Source organism: Gossypium arboreum, chromosome 5 (genome assembly GCF_025698485.1).
Source record: "Gossypium arboreum isolate Shixiya-1 chromosome 5, ASM2569848v2, whole genome shotgun sequence".
Classification (NCBI taxonomy): Eukaryota; Viridiplantae; Streptophyta; class Magnoliopsida; order Malvales; family Malvaceae; genus Gossypium; species Gossypium arboreum.
Genome location: NC_069074.1, coordinates 6,044,337 through 6,060,949, shown reverse-complemented (window position 1 = coordinate 6,060,949; position 16,613 = coordinate 6,044,337). Strand labels below are relative to the sequence as shown.

Here is a 16,613-nt window from a genome sequence, read left to right as displayed (position 1 = left end):
GTGGGAACGACGTCGTTTGAGGCTTACTACCGTGGTCTTAAAACGACGTCGCATAAGCCTATTCGACCCGACCCGGTTCTTTGCCCCTGGGATCCGCGCATTTTCGCAGTGAGGGGATATTTGCGCGCCAGACCCTCCCCTTTCGCATGCGCGGTCGATCGCGTCCAATTAGTCCTGTTTCACCTTTTTTAATTTGGACTTGTAGTTTGCGCTTATTCGCAATCGGATCCGCACCTAAACGCAGCACTTTGGGATCTGGTATATTACCAGTTTTAGTCTCTATATATTCGAGCGCGTTAAGCTTTAGTCCTTCTTCTAATTTCAGTAACTCATTTTATTAATTAATTGTCCTTTTAGTTTTATTTTTGTTTCAATTGAGTTTTCTTTTTATTTTTTTCATTATTTTCAGCATTTTTATTCTTTGAAACCCTTTTATTTTTAAAAATTTACTTATTATTCACCATTTAATATATTATCTTGGAGTATTTTATTAAGTTTTGCACGGTCTTATTTTGTTATTCATACTTTCATTTATATACATGTATATATATCTATATGTAACTATATATATCTATTTATTTATTTTCTTTTAAATTTGTTTGTTTAAAATGTTCTTTCATATATATATATATATATATATATATATATATATATATATATATATACTTTATAATAAGATTCATTTTATTTTATGCATATTATTAATCCTATATTATTTTACACATATAATTTCTTTTAAATTTATTCTCATCTTTTATTATATAATCTTACGTAATATATCTTTTAAATTATTATTATTATATATTTTATTGATACCTATGTTTGATCTATATATATATATATATATATGTTATTAAATTTATGTATTTTATACATATAGTTTTCTATATATATATATACATAGGTAGGTTCTTAAAACTATTATATAATTTGTTGTAAAATTAACTTAATATCGTATGTATTTCTATGTTTTTTTTACAAATGATTATTTTCAAAGTTATTTATGTATATATTTTGTAAATCTATTTTGAGTATTATATCCCATCATGTATTTTATTATCCCTTTATATTATACATAAATTATTTAAGTTATCATGTACGTTGTCAATTTTCAAAACAATTTGTGCTTAAAATACTTAGCATATTATTCAATTCAAATGCTTTACTCTATAATATTTATTTCAAATAATAATATATCTCTAGTTTTTCATGCAAATTTGTCAACCCATATATTATGTGTCTATTCATTAGTCATTATTTTAGAATAGTTTTATACCATATTGCTTCTTCGATTTCAATTTTGTTTTGTGCATCTAATAGTAATCATTTTTTTTATTATGCCATGTATGTTGTCGTTGCATATTATTTATTCATTTTATTGTTATGTCAATTGCTCCATCTATGTTTAGAAGTTCGATTACATTCGTCTTATATTAGCCTTGCTTGATTATTAGTTTGTTAATTGGCATTGTATTGTGCGTGTGTATTATCCCATATCATGGTTTTCCACTTGGTTTACGAAATTTGGTTTTATAAGGTCCAAATCTTTAAGATTAATTTTGTTTCATTTCAAGTCGCATTAATGCGTTTTAAGCTAGTTTTATGATTATTCATTTAAAAATTCTTTAAAACGAAGGCGATGTGTTCGGCAATTCGCGGAATCGTGCCCTAACGTGGTGGGTTGCAATTTCTCGTTTGCTCAAGATAATCGAAGGTCTCTTTAGAATTTCATTCATGTTTTCTAAAAATTCTTTAAAACGAAGGCGATGTTCGATATTTGGCAATTCGCGGAATCGTGCCCTAACGTGCTGGGTTGCAATTTCTCGTTTGCTCAACATAATCGAATGTCCCTTTAGAATTTCATTCATGTTTTCTAAAAACTCTTTAAAATGAAGGAAATGTTCGATGTTTGGCAATTCGGGGAATAGTGCCTATCGTGCTGGGTCGCAATCTCCTGTTTGTTCAAAATAATCGAATATCCCTTTGGAATTTCACTCGCGTTTTCTAAGACGAGGCAATGTTCAATGTTTGGAAATTCGAGAAATCGTGCCTTACTGTACTAGGTTTCGGTTTTTCGTTGGACTAAATAGTTGAGTATCCTTTTGTAATTTTTTGAATTATAAACTTTCGGAAGTCGAAACAAGAAGACTTAGACAACCAACTCGGGTTATTCAAACGCTATTAAAAAGAACCTCATTTCAAAAAACATTTTTAAAATTTTAGACATAAGGACAACATCTAATCGATTTGGTACCAATTTTGAGCGTAATGAGGGTGATAATCCTTCCTCATACATAACTGACTCCCGAACCTGTTTTCTCAAAAGTTCGTAGACTAAAATCGTTGTTTTAGTAAACCAAAATGTTTTATTAAAATAACCAAATTCAGGTGATCCGATCATACCAAAATAAAAAGATCGGTGGCGACTTTATGTTTTATTTTCAAAAAGTCGATTCCCTATTTTTTTCATTAAACATAAAAATTTTTGAAAAAAAAAGATGGTTTCGACAATATTTTTTTTCTCAAACTATTTACAGAGACAATCAACATTTTTGTGATTCTGGGAAACCAACATTGAATGAATCAAAAGATTTTTAAGAAAAGAGAAGAGGAATCAATCGAGCTCACATGATGATATTCTTGCAGAAGATCAAGGGCCGAAAAATCTGTTTCTGCATTAGAAGTATGTTTAGCCCTTGGCAAACACTTAAAGACACTGATGTGTGTTTGTGTGTGTGATTCTAAGCAGAAATGTTTTGAGAAAGGAAAAAAAAAAAAGAGATAAGAGCAAGAGTGTCTGCAACCAAAGTTGCAGGCCTAATTTATTAAGAATCAACAAAGATGTGTAGGCAACTTTGCAGACCACCAAGGTTTGGTTGCCAAATGTAAATACAAAATCTGGACTTATCACACGAAATGCTTTTAATTATTCTTAGCAAAATACATGGACTCAAGTTTTCTTCATACTACAACCTCACCGATATTTGCATGATACAACTCTTCAATTATGTTAAAAAAAAATCCTTGTAATAAATAGGTCATAAATTAATTTTCCACTTTATTGTGCATATGTTACAATTATATCAATAAATTGAATCATTCAATTAAATAGTTAATTCAATTCATTAAGATTAAATAAATCTTGAAAAGAATTTTCACACTCAAAACTTAAAATTTTAAAAATTTTAAAGTCTTAACATTTTATTGAGTTAAGATTTGATTCACTAATGAATAAAACTTTTAATGCACTTTATTATAATTATTTTTTACATTACAAATTTTAAACTAATTTAAAAGCTTTTTAACTATCTTTTGAAATAATGTGGACATTTTTAATGTCGACATGAAGTCGCCCAATTTTGTTATACTCATTTCAAGGGAAATACGTTTTTTTGGGCTGAACCGATCTAGTACTAATATGGGCCGAATTCAATTTAAGGAAACCAAGCCTGAGACTAAATAAATTGGGTAGACTGCCAATGGCCCGATATCAGTTTTATTATTTCGGCTGACCCGCCTATATATTATCCCCACTCGAAAATCTGGTTAGGTTTTTCTCATCTCTTGTTGGCGGTGCCGGGGTACGTACTCACTACCTCTTTCTCTCTAAACCCTCTTTTACCGTAACGTCCATTTCATCGCGGCTCTAATTTTAATTTTATCTGTTCTTTAAGTTTTTGATGACTTGGTAACCTTGTTTTGCAGGTAAAAGTTTATTGTTTGTGGAAAGAGCAGAGATTCGGAGATGAGGTAATGTGTATTTTGCTATCGATTATTGATTTATGGAATTGAATTAGGAGAGTTTGGGCCCTTTTCTCATTTGCATTTTATAGGATAATCTGTTGGATACTTTCATTGGTGAAATAATCAGTTGCTGATTCAGAGTTGAGGTCTTTTAAATTTTGCTGTTGATTTACTGGATTCGAATTAGAAGCGTGTGTTTTATAAGATAATCTGCTAGGAACTTCTTCTGTGAAATACTTTGAAATGGCGTTTTTGTTAGGTATTCTTATTGTTCACCCTTAGTCAGCACTCAGTGTTTTGTCTCATTGATTAGATTGTGAAATTTAAGTTTTGAATTTGGATTATCATCAGTGTCGGGAATCATTTTGAGATTAATTGGCATGAACTATGCTTTGTTTTGGGGTGTCCTTTTTGTGATTTTGAACTGTTTATGGTGCCTCGAAACCCTTCGTTATACAAATTTATGGAACTTGTGAGGTTGTTTATTGTCTAGTTGTTTATGATTTTCTTTCCTGAAAGATTTTGGAATTCTTATTTACAGTAAGCTTCAGAGTGATGCGCTTAGAGAAGCTATTTCAACCATTGTGGCTCAGTCAAAGGAGAAACAGCGCAAATTTACTGAGACCATTGAACTCCAGATTGGTCTGAAAAACTATGATCCCCAAAAAGACAAGCGTTTCAGTGGGTCTGTGAAGCTTCCACATATTCCTCGCCCCAAAATGAAGATTTGCATGCTTGGAGATGCTCAACATGTTGAAGAGGTGATTTTGCAGCTTTCTTATGTGAAACTTTGTTTATATTTCCTATAAGAATGTCAACTTAAATTGTTTGGACTTTGATATTCAGCATAAATCTTTGTAATTTGATATAATGTATTTTTTGGACTTTGGTCAAAAAGGGCCAACATAAATTGTTTACTTGTTCTGCAGGCAGAGAAGATAGGTTTGGATTATATGGATGTGGAAGCATTGAAGAAACTAAACAAGAATAAGAAGTTGGTGAAGAAGCTTGCCAAGAAGTATCATGCCTTTTTGGCTTCTGAATCTGTCATCAAGCAAATCCCTCGTCTTTTGGGTCCTGGTCTCAACAAAGCAGGCAAGTGCTGTATAAGAGCATCTGTTCTTGGATTGACCTCCTAAAGCATTGTCGCAGGTCCTAGTTTGTGGATTTTGCATTTATCAGTTCTGACATGAAATTTTTTTTATCTTGCTGTTGTCACACAGGTAAATTCCCAACCCTTGTCACTCACCAGGAATCACTAGAGTCGAAGGTGAATGAGACAAAGGCAATGGTTAAGTTCCAGCTGAAAAAGGTTCTATGCATGGGAGTTGCTGTTGGGAATGTTGCAATGGAGGAGAAGCAGATCTTCCAAAATGTGCAAATGAGCGTCAATTTCCTTGTTTCTTTGTTGAAGAAAAATTGGCAAAATGTAAGTCTTCTTATCTTTGGTTTGTTTAGGTTGATTGCTCCTTTCAGCATACTGCATATAACATACACACGCATGTTCTTGGTTGAGCATAAATATGTGATTTTGCGATTATTTTCCCGATGCTGATTACGTAAATCTGTTTGAATTTTGTTTTGATTGCAGGTGAGGTGCCTCTACTTGAAGAGCACCATGGGTCCTTCAAACAGGATCTTTTGAGTTTATGTTTTACCTTCTGTTATGTACGGACTGAAAGTAGTAGTGGGGATTTAATACTAAAAGCAGTTTTTTTTCTTCTCTTTTACTTAGAATGTTCAAGTTTATGTTATGTTCTGTTGTTCCCTAGAAATGTTATGAATATGAGACATTGAAGTTTTGATTTGCTTATCAGCTTGAGTTTTATGTTAGTGTTAAATTGCCATCTAATATTTGCTTAGTCCACACGAAAATCTTCCTTAGCAAATGGTTGGCAATTGGCATCCTTGTTAGGCGTATGGATTTTGACTGCTGATTGTAACCATGTGGTAGAAATCCTGGAATGATACTGGCCTTGGTTTTGATGTGAACTTTTGCTAAATGAAACCAACTAATGTGTCAAAATTTTATTACAGCTTTGAGTGCCTGGTTTATTTGAAACTTGATTTAATTTTGTTTTTAATCATAATATGTAAATAATCTTATTCTACTTTTGAAACGTCGCGTGTTAATAACAAGGAAATGTCAAAAATTCCCCTGATGGCAGTGCCTATCCGCTTACTCAGAGCCGCATATTGACTTGCGGCTCGTAAACAGAAATGGTCTTTGTGGCTGAGAAAAGAGAATCTATAGGAACGCTTTGACTGTTTGAACGTGTTTGGCTTACAAGCTATTTTATTTTAATTAATTTTATCTTTTTAATTTAAAACAAATATTTTTAATTAAAATATTGGAAATAATACAAAATATTATATTGTTTTTATATATTATGTAAAAATGATTGATTATTCTCATTTATATGAAATATTAATATTTTTAAATATTTAAAATAAAATTTTACTAAATAGTAAATAATATTAAAATCATGAAATAAATCTTATTTTATCGAATTAAAGATTAAAAATCTCGAATTTTCATTAACAGTTTGAAATTTCAAAAAACAAAATACGACCAAAAGAGAAATGAAAAAAAAAAAATTTCTTGATTCGCCATGTTCATCGTATGGATGTCTGGTTTAATCTTACGAGCATGGCCCACATCTTTGTTTTGGACACAATTCTGCCCAAGGGCGATTTGTGAAGCCTTGCCAGACGGTTCGGTCATTAGGAAGTATCGACAGTCGCAATCAATTGCCTAACCGTTGACTACCCAATGTCCTTCGCACTTCTTCTGATTTTACTGATGTAAGTGTCATGTTCTTATCAATATGGCCCTGCTTCCTCTTTGGAAAATTTTGCCATCTCTGATACTACAGAAATTTGATTACTTGGTGCATGGGTTCCTTTCTTTTGCCATGCTTAACTAAAACTCTGAAAGAAAATGTCTTAATATATGATTTGTGCTAAAAAAACTTAAAATGGGCAGGAATCTTTTGTGGTGAGACCAATTGAGAATTGTTCGGTTGCGAAGTTGTTTTATAAGTCTTCCAGACTACTCCCATTAACATATCGGAGTCAGAGTGGAACTGTTGACACATGATTTTCCTTTTTTATTCAACTACGATTATCACATATGATTACCCCATTTAATTGCTTGATGATGGATCAAGCAGTTGGACAACATTTTTAACAATTGGCATGTCCTTCTTGGTGTTTACAAGCTTGCATAGTACAAATTTTATTATCAGCATATTTACTCACGAATTTTCTGAACACTTATAGATATAATTATGAATTTAAAATTTGAAATTATGTTTTTTTTCTAATTCTTAAAAAATTTCGTATCACTTGCTTATTTTGTACCAAAACAATAGGATAGAACCTTGATATGTAAAATATCAATAAAATCTTAATGTGTTCAACGTAGATTGGTTTAGCTGATCTATCTAACTAGAAAATAATTTCATGTTGGCAAAGTAATCTCTGTGGCAAATTTCAGTCTCTGTTGAAAAAGACGTGCTATGGAAGAAGAAGACGAAGAAAACACATTCTAGGATTGAGACCTCTTCTAGGTCTTTCTCCTTTTCCTTGAACTGCTTATCCAACGTCGTATAATTCTAAGATCACTAAAAACTGTAACAGTGAACTTATTTCCCTGATGATGCAAACATTGCCATCATGAAAGAGCTTAGAGTAATAAGTACATCTAGTAAATCACTGATCCGATATGTGATGTCATTACTTAGAGCAACGCAATATTTCGAATTCTATAGCATAATACATGCCCTGAATCATTTTGCTACCGTCTTGAAGACTAATCTTACAGCATGTTTGGTTGAAGGTAATGACTATGCCATTACATGCCTGTTACAAGCCTATTCGGTAGGTCTACATAAATCGACATTTGGTTCACTAGAATACCCTATTACGGGTCTATTCCATTCCGGGCCTAAGCATAAATTTTATGGGATTTCTATTCGCTCCCCTCTTCACCGTTTAGTTATTCATTGCTTGAAGAACCCTCTTTTACCCTTACCAAAATTTCACCTCAAAAACACTCTCAATCGGCAGCCATTTCACGTACCCTTCGACTCCGGCATTCCTCCCCTTCATCCAAGGTCAGGTAAACATTTTTGCTTCTGCTTCCTTCATCATCTTAAATTGAACTTTGTCTTTTGCCTTTTCATTTTTGTTTTATGGTTAAACGGGTGTGTTCCTTACTGATTCATTGAAAGAAACAATGGCAGAGCCTTGAAGAAGTAGAGTATCTCGACGTCCCTTCATTCTTGTCCATTTCTGGATTATCTGTTTTTGATCTTTCAACATAAAGGATTACTTTACAACTGGCTCTTTTCTTTATTTTCTGTACTGTCTGTTGCTTACTCTTAGCAGAAATCATGTTTTGCAGCTTCTGTAAATTGGGTTTGTTATTTGCAGCTTCTGTAAATTGGGTTTGTTAGAACCTTTGAGATTAGTTAAGCTGGTTCCTTGTTATTTTCATTTTTGTTGATTTGTTGATTTTGGTAGTAATAGCTTAATTGAAGCTGAAGGTTCTGGTCTCTTTAAAACCCTTTGTTGCAGATCTCACACACAAATCTATTTGTAGCCATTAGTGTTTTAGGTGACAAAGCTATCACTTCTGCATCTGGGTCTGATTCAAAACAAAAGTCTTAGTTAAGAAAACAAATTAAAAAAAATAAAAGTAATAAAAGTAACGATGTTTTAAGATAAGGGTTGTGAAGTTTGAACCCAAACAAACCTGGATTGCCTGGTTGGTTCCTCTTTCTCTTAACTGGCTGAGCTTGAGCTGATGGGTTACTAAAGTATTGTTGAGAATAGTTGGTTCCACCAGCAGCTGAAGAAACACTGGCTTCACCAGATGCACAAGTCAAATTAGACATATTCTCTTCCAAAACTTCTTGTTGTTGTTGGTGGACTATATAACCTTTCATATCATCTTCTCTTAAATAACCATGGATCTTGGTTACAGAAAATCCATAGATAAAAAACAAAAACCTTAGGTGATAAAAGAGAAAAGGAAAATATAGATATTAGTTATGGACTCAAGTAGCATGAATAAAATTAAAAATATATTTTGCATAAACTTTTATATTAGATTTGACATTGATTTTGTTATGCATCTTAGTAATAATTCACTCATATAGTACTGAAAGTACTCTTTTGTTTAATTTCCAGTTTCTTTTATATTTAGACATTTTACCCCTGAGTTTAGTTCTAAGCCTCCATAACTTGTTTCATTATCCCTAGGCCAAAAAGAAAGAAAAGCTATTTATTTTATCTACCTAGCCAAAAAAATCTATGGGAACAAAACGAAAATGCGGAAGCATGCTTAATTTGTTTATATACAGAAAAAAAAAGAAGCTTTGATTTGATAGCCATTTGCTGCATGATTACGGATAAATAGATCTATAGAGTACTTTTATCAGAAAGATTTTTTATTATGTCATCTTATTAGTTTAATTTCAAATTTGTGTTATTGGGAAAAAAGATTAAACAAATGAAATTGAGTTTATTCTGTATTGACAAAGTTAGCTGCCGGTTTATTCATTTTCTCTAACCTAAATTTTGCAGTCTTAAGCAGCTCATTTCAATGAGTATTAAATTGGTAACAAAGCCGGCATTTCCAAGCCCAGGCACGTCCCTTCATTCTTGTCCATTTCTGGATTATCTGTTTTTGATCTTTCAACATAAAGGATTACTTTACAACCGGCTCTTTTCTTTATTTTCTATACCGTCTGTTGCTTACTCTTAGCAGAAGTCATGTTTTTGCAGTTATCAAATTGGAAAATAGTAGGACAACTTAATTTAAGCTATACTTGTTATTTGCAGCTTCTGTAAATTGAGTTTGTTAGAACCCTTGAGATTAGTTAAGCTGGTTCCTTGAAAATGGTAGTAATAGCTTAATTTGTTGATTTGATATAGGGTAAACGATGCCTAAAACCAGTGATGCAAAGTCAATCTGAATTCTAAGTAGATTATTATTATGAGGTATAAAAAAAAAAAAGGACAAAGGAAGGGGTTGCCAAATGCCAGAGTGTAGCCTTTCCAGCACAAGTAGAATACCATGTTTTAATAAAAACAAAAGTTCAAAGTCTTCCAGTTTTTATTAGGTCTAAACAGTCATCATCTTATGAGATCTATGTTCATACAGTATTGACAAAGTCAGCTGTCGGTTTATTCACTTTCTCTAACCTAAATTTTGCAGTCTTAAGCAGCTCATTTCTATGCGTATTAATTCGGTAAAAATATTATGAAAATCTCCGGTTGGATCTAGTAAATGCTAAAACAGGTTTTACTGCAAAAGTAATCTGGCGAGAGTCGCTTTTCCAGACTACTTTTTTTTTTCCCAAGATTATATATTTATTCAATTCTTCACCAGCAAAGCTAGTGAGGCATACATTTGATATAAAATATTTCATTTTGAGTATTATTTGGTGTTAGAGGTTGCTTATGATCTCTGTACTGGCATTTCTCTATAATGGTAGTTTCTTGATATGTAACTCATTATGATCTTTTTGCAGGGGAGATGTCCATCGAGAAATTCATATGTGCTCTTCTTCTTAGCTTCATGAATGCACAAATCAATTAAAACTCAGAGCCATTTGTTTGCTTGAAATAGCCATCTTCATTGGTGGAGAAAATTTCATTGTAGTGCTATAATCTTTCTTTGCATTTACTGTTTCCCCTGCAAGGTGTAGGCTTATTGATGTTCTGGGCATTGTTTAGGTAAGTTTTCATGCACTGGCATAACATGGGTATGCATGCCCCCATTTAAGTGCATTTGTCATGTATCTTTTTTGTTCTCTTGCAAAATGTTGTTTATGTGCTATATTTTTTGGCTGTAGGTTTTGACCTGCAGTTTGACGATGCATCTTAGTTATTTAAATTCATTTATTTATTTTAGATGTTTGCCACTTTGTTAAATAATTATTTTCGAATTTTTAATAGGCTCAATTCCTTTTTGCTATCATGATCAGGTGATGATATTAGTCCAGACCGACTGCAGTTGGATATCTACTCATCCAATCACGACTAAATTTAACAGGCTATTGGTAAGGCTGAGAGGCTAATTTGTTATGGAGATGTATTTCCAATTTTTTCCCCAGTCCAAAAGATATAGAGTGTTGAATTTTTTCCCCAATCTTGCTCACTTTATAATGTATTACAATGTGGGAAAGCACGTTACTCACTCTATAAAAAAACATAATAAATAGTAGTGATTCATATAAAGTGAAAAATTCCTTGTAAACTTGATAAAAAGCAATGACACCACCACTTTTTTTTTTTTTTTGAAGGAAAAGAAAATGGATGTATTTAACTTTTATAATAATAACTTAATAACTCTTTTCTATTACTTATAATAGTTTTATTTTTATATACAATAAAAAATAATAATAATTATATTTTTATAAATATAATGTTATTATAAAATTTAGACAAAATAATATAATCTCGATAGATATAGAAATTGGTCATCAATCAACTTTTAAAGATTGAATTGAAGGTAAATTAAAGATCGAATTTTTAAAAGGTAAATTAAAAAGTTTCATATAATATATGTATATTTCTATAACATTGGAAATTATGTAATTTAGATGTGGATGTATTTTAAGATTAGATGCTCATTATTAATTTCTTTTTAATGTTCAAGACATTATTATTTGTTAAACAAAAAGTCAATTTTGTTGAATGAAATTTGATAAATATGTATTGTTCATTTTTCTTTGACAGTGTGTTATTGTTCCCTCTTCTTCTTTGGCTTGCTTGATTGCTTCTTTCACTCACAGTTGAGCTTCTTGTATTCACTGAACCACTGTAAGTTCTTTAGAAATTAAATTCTTTGATTTTGTTTTACTGTTATTGAAATTAGTTTTGAAGAAATGTGACCCTTTTACTATGATTTGAAGATATGTAACACTTTAATATCTTGCAATAATGGCTCGTCTGCCTTTAGTACAAAGTCAGAGGCGTAAAAGAATTGGTCTTGCATTGACAATATGGTTGCAAATGTGTACAGTTGCGAGTTGGTTCTTACTTTCATTGGGTGTCATCCATAGCCTACATACTTATAGACCAAGGATTAGATCCTATATTTTAGATTTTTATGCAAAACGAGATTATGTGAAAAGACTTGTATATGCTAGTGACGAGACCTGTATTGAACAAGTTAGGATGAATAGAACTACCTTTTTTAAACTATGTGAGATGTTACAAACTTTAGGGGGATTGAAGTCGTCAAGGAACATGCTTATTGATGAGCAAGTGACAATGTTTTTACATATCATTTCTCATCATATTAAAAATCGAGTTATCAAGCATCACTTTAATAGGTCTGGGGAAACCGTTAGCAGATCATTTTTCAATGTTTTAAATGCTGTCATACGCTTACAAGATGTACTATTTAAAAAGGCAGAGCCAATTACAGCTAATTCTACAGACTCAAGGTGGAAATGGTTCAAGGTATTGGAGTGAGTTCTATATATAACTCGTACATAATTTAGTTGATTTAGATTTAAATATAGTATCCTAACTCAAGGTTTTATACATGTGATATAGAATTGCTTAGGTGCTTTAGATGGAACCCACATCAAGATTAGAGTTTCAACAGTTGATAAATCTAGATATCGAACGCGAAAAGGTGACATAGCAACAAATATGTTAGGTGTTTGTACACCTGATATGCATTTTGTTTATGTTCTTCCTGGTTGGGAAGGTTCTGTTGTTGATGAACGGATTCTTCGAGATGCCATTAGTAGGAGACATGGATTAAAAGTTTCTCATGGTAAAGTGCAAAATTAGAGGACTTTGAATAAATCTTTAATATCATGCTTTTTTGAGAAATTAATCATGACAAATAATTTTTTTTTATAGGTTGTTATTATCTAGTTGATGTTGGATACGCAAATTGTGAGGGATTTCTTGCACCTTTTAGAGGACAAAGATATCATTTGAATGAGTGGCGTCAGGGTTACCAGCCAAGTACTCCGGAAGAATTTTTCAATATGAAACATGCTTCAGCGCATAATGTTATTGAAAGATGCTTTGGGTTATTAAAACTTAGATGGGGAATACTTAGGAGTCCATTATTCTATCCTGTAAGGGTGCACAATAGTATTATTTTTGCATGTTGTTTGCTTCATAATTTTATTTGAACCTATATGAGTCTTGATCCTATTGAAGCAGAGTTGGGAGAAGGATTACCTAGTAATGTGATAGATGACGATGAACCGAATATCGTAAATATTCATCCATCGGATGCATGGGCTACTTGGAGGATGGAGCTAGCCAACCAAATGTTCGATGAATGGCAAGCATCTAGAAATTAGTTAGGTTTAAGGTAAAAGTAGTAAATGTTAATTTGTTTATGTTATTTCATGTATCTAGTTTAAGAAACTTTGGTGGTGTTTGAATTGTTTTTTGTATTGTACTAGACTTGTTGAATATAATTTATTTTCTATTGATTCATCATGTGTTATAATTTTATAAAGTGTTGACTTTTTGATTCATAATATTGAACTTATGTTTAAAATTTTTTTTAAGATAATTATGTCAGGTTTTTCACAAGCAAATGTTTCTTCCCAAAATTCTCGAGGAACCAAAACGAAATGGCTTCTAGAAGAAGATGCTGCGTTGGTTGCCTGTATAGTTGATTTGCACAATGTTGGAACCTTTAATGCTGATAAGAGATTTAAAGATGGTTATTTAAATGAGTTGGAAAAAATGTTAGAAAAAATTTTTGTGTTGATGATATTTTGGTAACTTTTATATTTGTAATATTTAGATGGTATAATGACATGATAGAATGTCATTACAATGTTGTAACTTTTGAGGTTGTAAAACTGTATAACATATGGATTATGACATATAAATTAATGAAATCATGTAACTTTTTGTTAATATATGAATATTATGTTTGGATATGAAATATAATTCTCAAGTTATTTAGTATTTTAATTTTTTATTGTAGAATAATTAAATTATTTATTTCAATAATGATATTTTAGCACATTAAATATGTAGTGCAGTTTAAAAATAATAAAGTAGATTATATATTATTTTTATAGTATTATATATTATGATTTTTAATTCATATAATAATAATTATATATATTATTTTATTAAATTATATTTAATAATTATGTTAAAATATGGTTAAATTATTTATTATTTTTATTAAATTATTTTAATAATAATCTTATTAAAATTTAATAACAATAACAATAATCATCTACCTATAAAAAAATTTGCTAAGTGTATTCTAGTTATTTTAGTTTTCTTATTTTATTATAACATCATTCCATTCAACCAAACATAAGAATACTATTAGAGTTTTATTCCATTCCATTCAACCAAACAGTTGAATTACTAATTACAGCTCTATTTCATTATAGCTCTATTCAATTATAGTTCTATTCTATTACAATGAACCAAACATACTATTAGTTTGAGAGGAAGAAAAGGATGTTTTGCCATAGGAATAGGGTTTTGGTGCACTAAGTTGCAAACCATCATATTTATAGGGCTATTTGGGACCAGCTATTGATTATCATATCTATCTTTTAATTTAAAAAAGGTAATTAATTTTGGCAGTAGTATATCTTCCATATATGGATTCTTTCCTTGTTAAAAATTTAATGTTAATATGCTAATATAAATATTTCAAAAATTAGGATATATATTAATACCAAAAACATTATATTTTTAACCTAAAAGAGAGATACATGAAGGGTAAGATGAGTGTATTAGGTAACTTTTGCTATATGTTGTTTTGTGCGAGTATGTCGATTTATTTCCAAATATTTAATTCTCACAAGAACATAATGTGCATCCTTATAACGAAAGATTAAATATATAGAATACACATTACTATCAAAACACTCCATTTTTTTACTAAAAAGATAGAAACAACCATGAATAGTAAGGTGCGTCAATTAATAAACTCTTTATGTATTTTTATGTCTTTTGTGCTAAGTATGGCATGTTTGTATCAAAATATTTAATTCTCATATATAGAAGATACAATAATATAAAAAACATTGCATCCTAACCCAAAAGATAAAGACAACCATGAATGGTGACGTGCGCCTCTTTGACAACATTTGTTGTATGTCTATCTTTTGTGCCACCTATGGCATGTTTATAATGGTGGTAGAATTGTTTATTCTTAGTATGGAATGTACACATGCCTTTGGTGCCATATGGTATCTTTATCTGAATCACTATAAACATGCCATATGGCACACAAGATATATATATATATATATATATATATATAAACTATACTTAGAATGCATTAAAATGAATTCTTCTCTTAATAGTTTTGTTGACCACTGAAATGGGAGAGATGACAAAGGTGTTGGTCGGGCCACTAAGAAAGTTCGGCGACAAGTGGTGAGGGCAATAAGGTTATAAATGATCCAATGGATGGGTAGTTTTTTTAAGGATAAATTTATTGGCGGGACTTCGAAGGATAAGTTTAAGGTTGGTCCTGAGGCTGTTTTGAAGTGCAGTCATCCAGGGCCCATAGATAAAAGGGATCCAAAAAATATTTATTTCATTAATGATAAAAGGGGCGCCAAAGATAAAAATACCTTTAAAATAATATTTATTTTAGATAAGAAAGATTTTTAAATATTATTTGTTGTTTGGTATAAATAATAGACCTTTAGGGTGTCCAATACCAATGGAGTAAAAAACTCAACAAGTGATCTAAATTAATGCCAAGTGTTTTTAATTATTATTTTATTATACTCTAAAACATATGACATCAATCAGATAGAATATTTTACTCTAGTAAAAATATATAAAATAATTTTCTTTTTAATAAATTCACAAGTAAATTGAGGTTGGATTAATTCATTATATAGTTAAGTAAAATTCTTCAATAATAATAGTACTAATAGATTTTTTTCTTACTCGAATACAAAATTTATATTTTTTCGACACATTAAAATCGAAAATTATGAATTCAAGCCATAGATTGATTTTTTCTGTAATACCCTGAAAATCTTTACAGTAATATATTATCCTTAATATAATAAAATAAGGAAATAAAGTGATAAAAAGGGAAGTTTTGAGTTATGGCAATATTGGGAAGTAAATTATGATATCCTGATTCAGGAAAGGACTAAATTGTAAAAGTTAGAAAAGTTTTGTTGCCTAAGAGTAAATACTCAAGACTTAAAGGGTTAAAGTGTAAATATGAAAAAGTTGAAGGACCAATAGTGTAAATATTTTAAGGATAGAATGATCTAGAAACTAAGGAAAATGGATGAATTAGGACCAAATTGAATAAGTGAAGAACTATGAGGGACTAAATTGCAATTTTATCAAATTAAATGATGACTCAAGGATGGAATTCTAAAAGATCATGAAAGGCAAAATAGTCAATTAGTAAGAGAGAGAATTCTAGAATGTAATGATTATGTTAATGATATTTTAAATTAATTAATTAGATAAATATTATTTTATTAATATTTTATGAGATATTTAATATTATTTTATTATTATTTATTTAGTATATAAGGAAAGAAAGATGAAGAATTTTCATCATCTTTCCTTTCCATGCAAACTAACGTGAGAGAAAGAGAGGAAGAAAGAAAGTTTTACTTTCTTTACAATTTGGTCCTTTACCAAAAATTCACCATTTTCACCCAAAAATCAAATGAATTTCCATAGCTACCAAGAGAGAAAAATGTTAAGGAGAACATGGGGAGTTAGAATATCAAGTTGGATTCAAGAAATAGAAGCTGGAGAGAGAGAAAATCAAGTTAAAGATTGGTATCAAGAGAATAAGGTAAGTACATCAAGATTTCAATATGTTTTAAGTTTGTTATTGTTGATAAATC

General features: G+C 30.7%; 2 protein-coding genes across 13 annotated transcripts; both read left to right on the top strand.

Annotated features, from left to right (window-relative positions):
* The first annotated feature begins 3,485 nt into the window (after positions 1-3,485).
* LOC108452901 (60S ribosomal protein L10a) lies at positions 3,486-5,557 on the top strand. Its single transcript, XM_017750692.2, has 6 exons — positions 3,486-3,581; positions 3,706-3,750; positions 4,286-4,505; positions 4,674-4,839; positions 4,968-5,173; positions 5,336-5,557. The coding sequence occupies exons 2-6, from the start codon at positions 3,746-3,748 to the stop codon at positions 5,387-5,389; spliced, it is 651 nt and encodes a 216-aa protein (XP_017606181.1). The 5' UTR covers positions 3,486-3,581; positions 3,706-3,745; the 3' UTR covers positions 5,390-5,557.
* Positions 5,558-7,568: 2,011 nt separating this feature from the next.
* Positions 7,569-13,662, top strand: LOC108452900 (protein ALP1-like). Of its 12 annotated transcripts, none has more exons than XR_001866474.2 (7): positions 7,649-7,862; positions 10,287-10,491; positions 10,743-10,817; positions 11,497-11,580; positions 12,096-12,225; positions 12,322-12,547; positions 12,637-13,252. XR_001866474.2 is itself a non-coding variant. In XM_017750690.2 (4 exons), exons 1-4 carry the CDS (start codon positions 11,701-11,703, stop codon positions 12,976-12,978), a joined length of 1,005 nt encoding a protein of 334 aa, XP_017606179.1. In that variant the 5' UTR covers positions 11,591-11,700; the 3' UTR covers positions 12,979-13,252. The 12 variants fall into 12 exon arrangements, 2 of the variants coding, with proteins under 2 accessions (XP_017606179.1, XP_017606178.1); XR_001866479.2 differs by having other exon boundaries at positions 7,651-7,867; positions 12,175-12,233; XR_001866473.2 differs by having other exon boundaries at positions 7,651-7,867.
* Positions 13,663-16,613: the final 2,951 nt, after the last annotated feature.

Excerpts from the sequence above, each read along its gene's own strand:
- LOC108452901 (XM_017750692.2), top strand. Across the intron at positions 4,506-4,673 it reads ATGCTCAACATGTTGAAGAG|GCAGAGAAGATAGGTTTGGA; the intron begins GTGATTTTGCAG and ends CTTGTTCTGCAG. Across the intron at positions 4,840-4,967 it reads TCCTGGTCTCAACAAAGCAG|GTAAATTCCCAACCCTTGTC; the intron begins GCAAGTGCTGTA and ends GTTGTCACACAG.
- LOC108452900 (XM_017750689.2), top strand. The coding sequence starts at position 11,701 with ATGGCTCGTCTGCCTTTAGTACAAAGTCAGAGGCGTAAAAGAATTGGT. Across the intron at positions 12,226-12,321 it reads CAAGGTGGAAATGGTTCAAG|AATTGCTTAGGTGCTTTAGA; the intron begins GTATTGGAGTGA and ends CATGTGATATAG. Across the intron at positions 12,548-12,636 it reads TGGATTAAAAGTTTCTCATG|GTTGTTATTATCTAGTTGAT; the intron begins GTAAAGTGCAAA and ends TTTTTTTTATAG.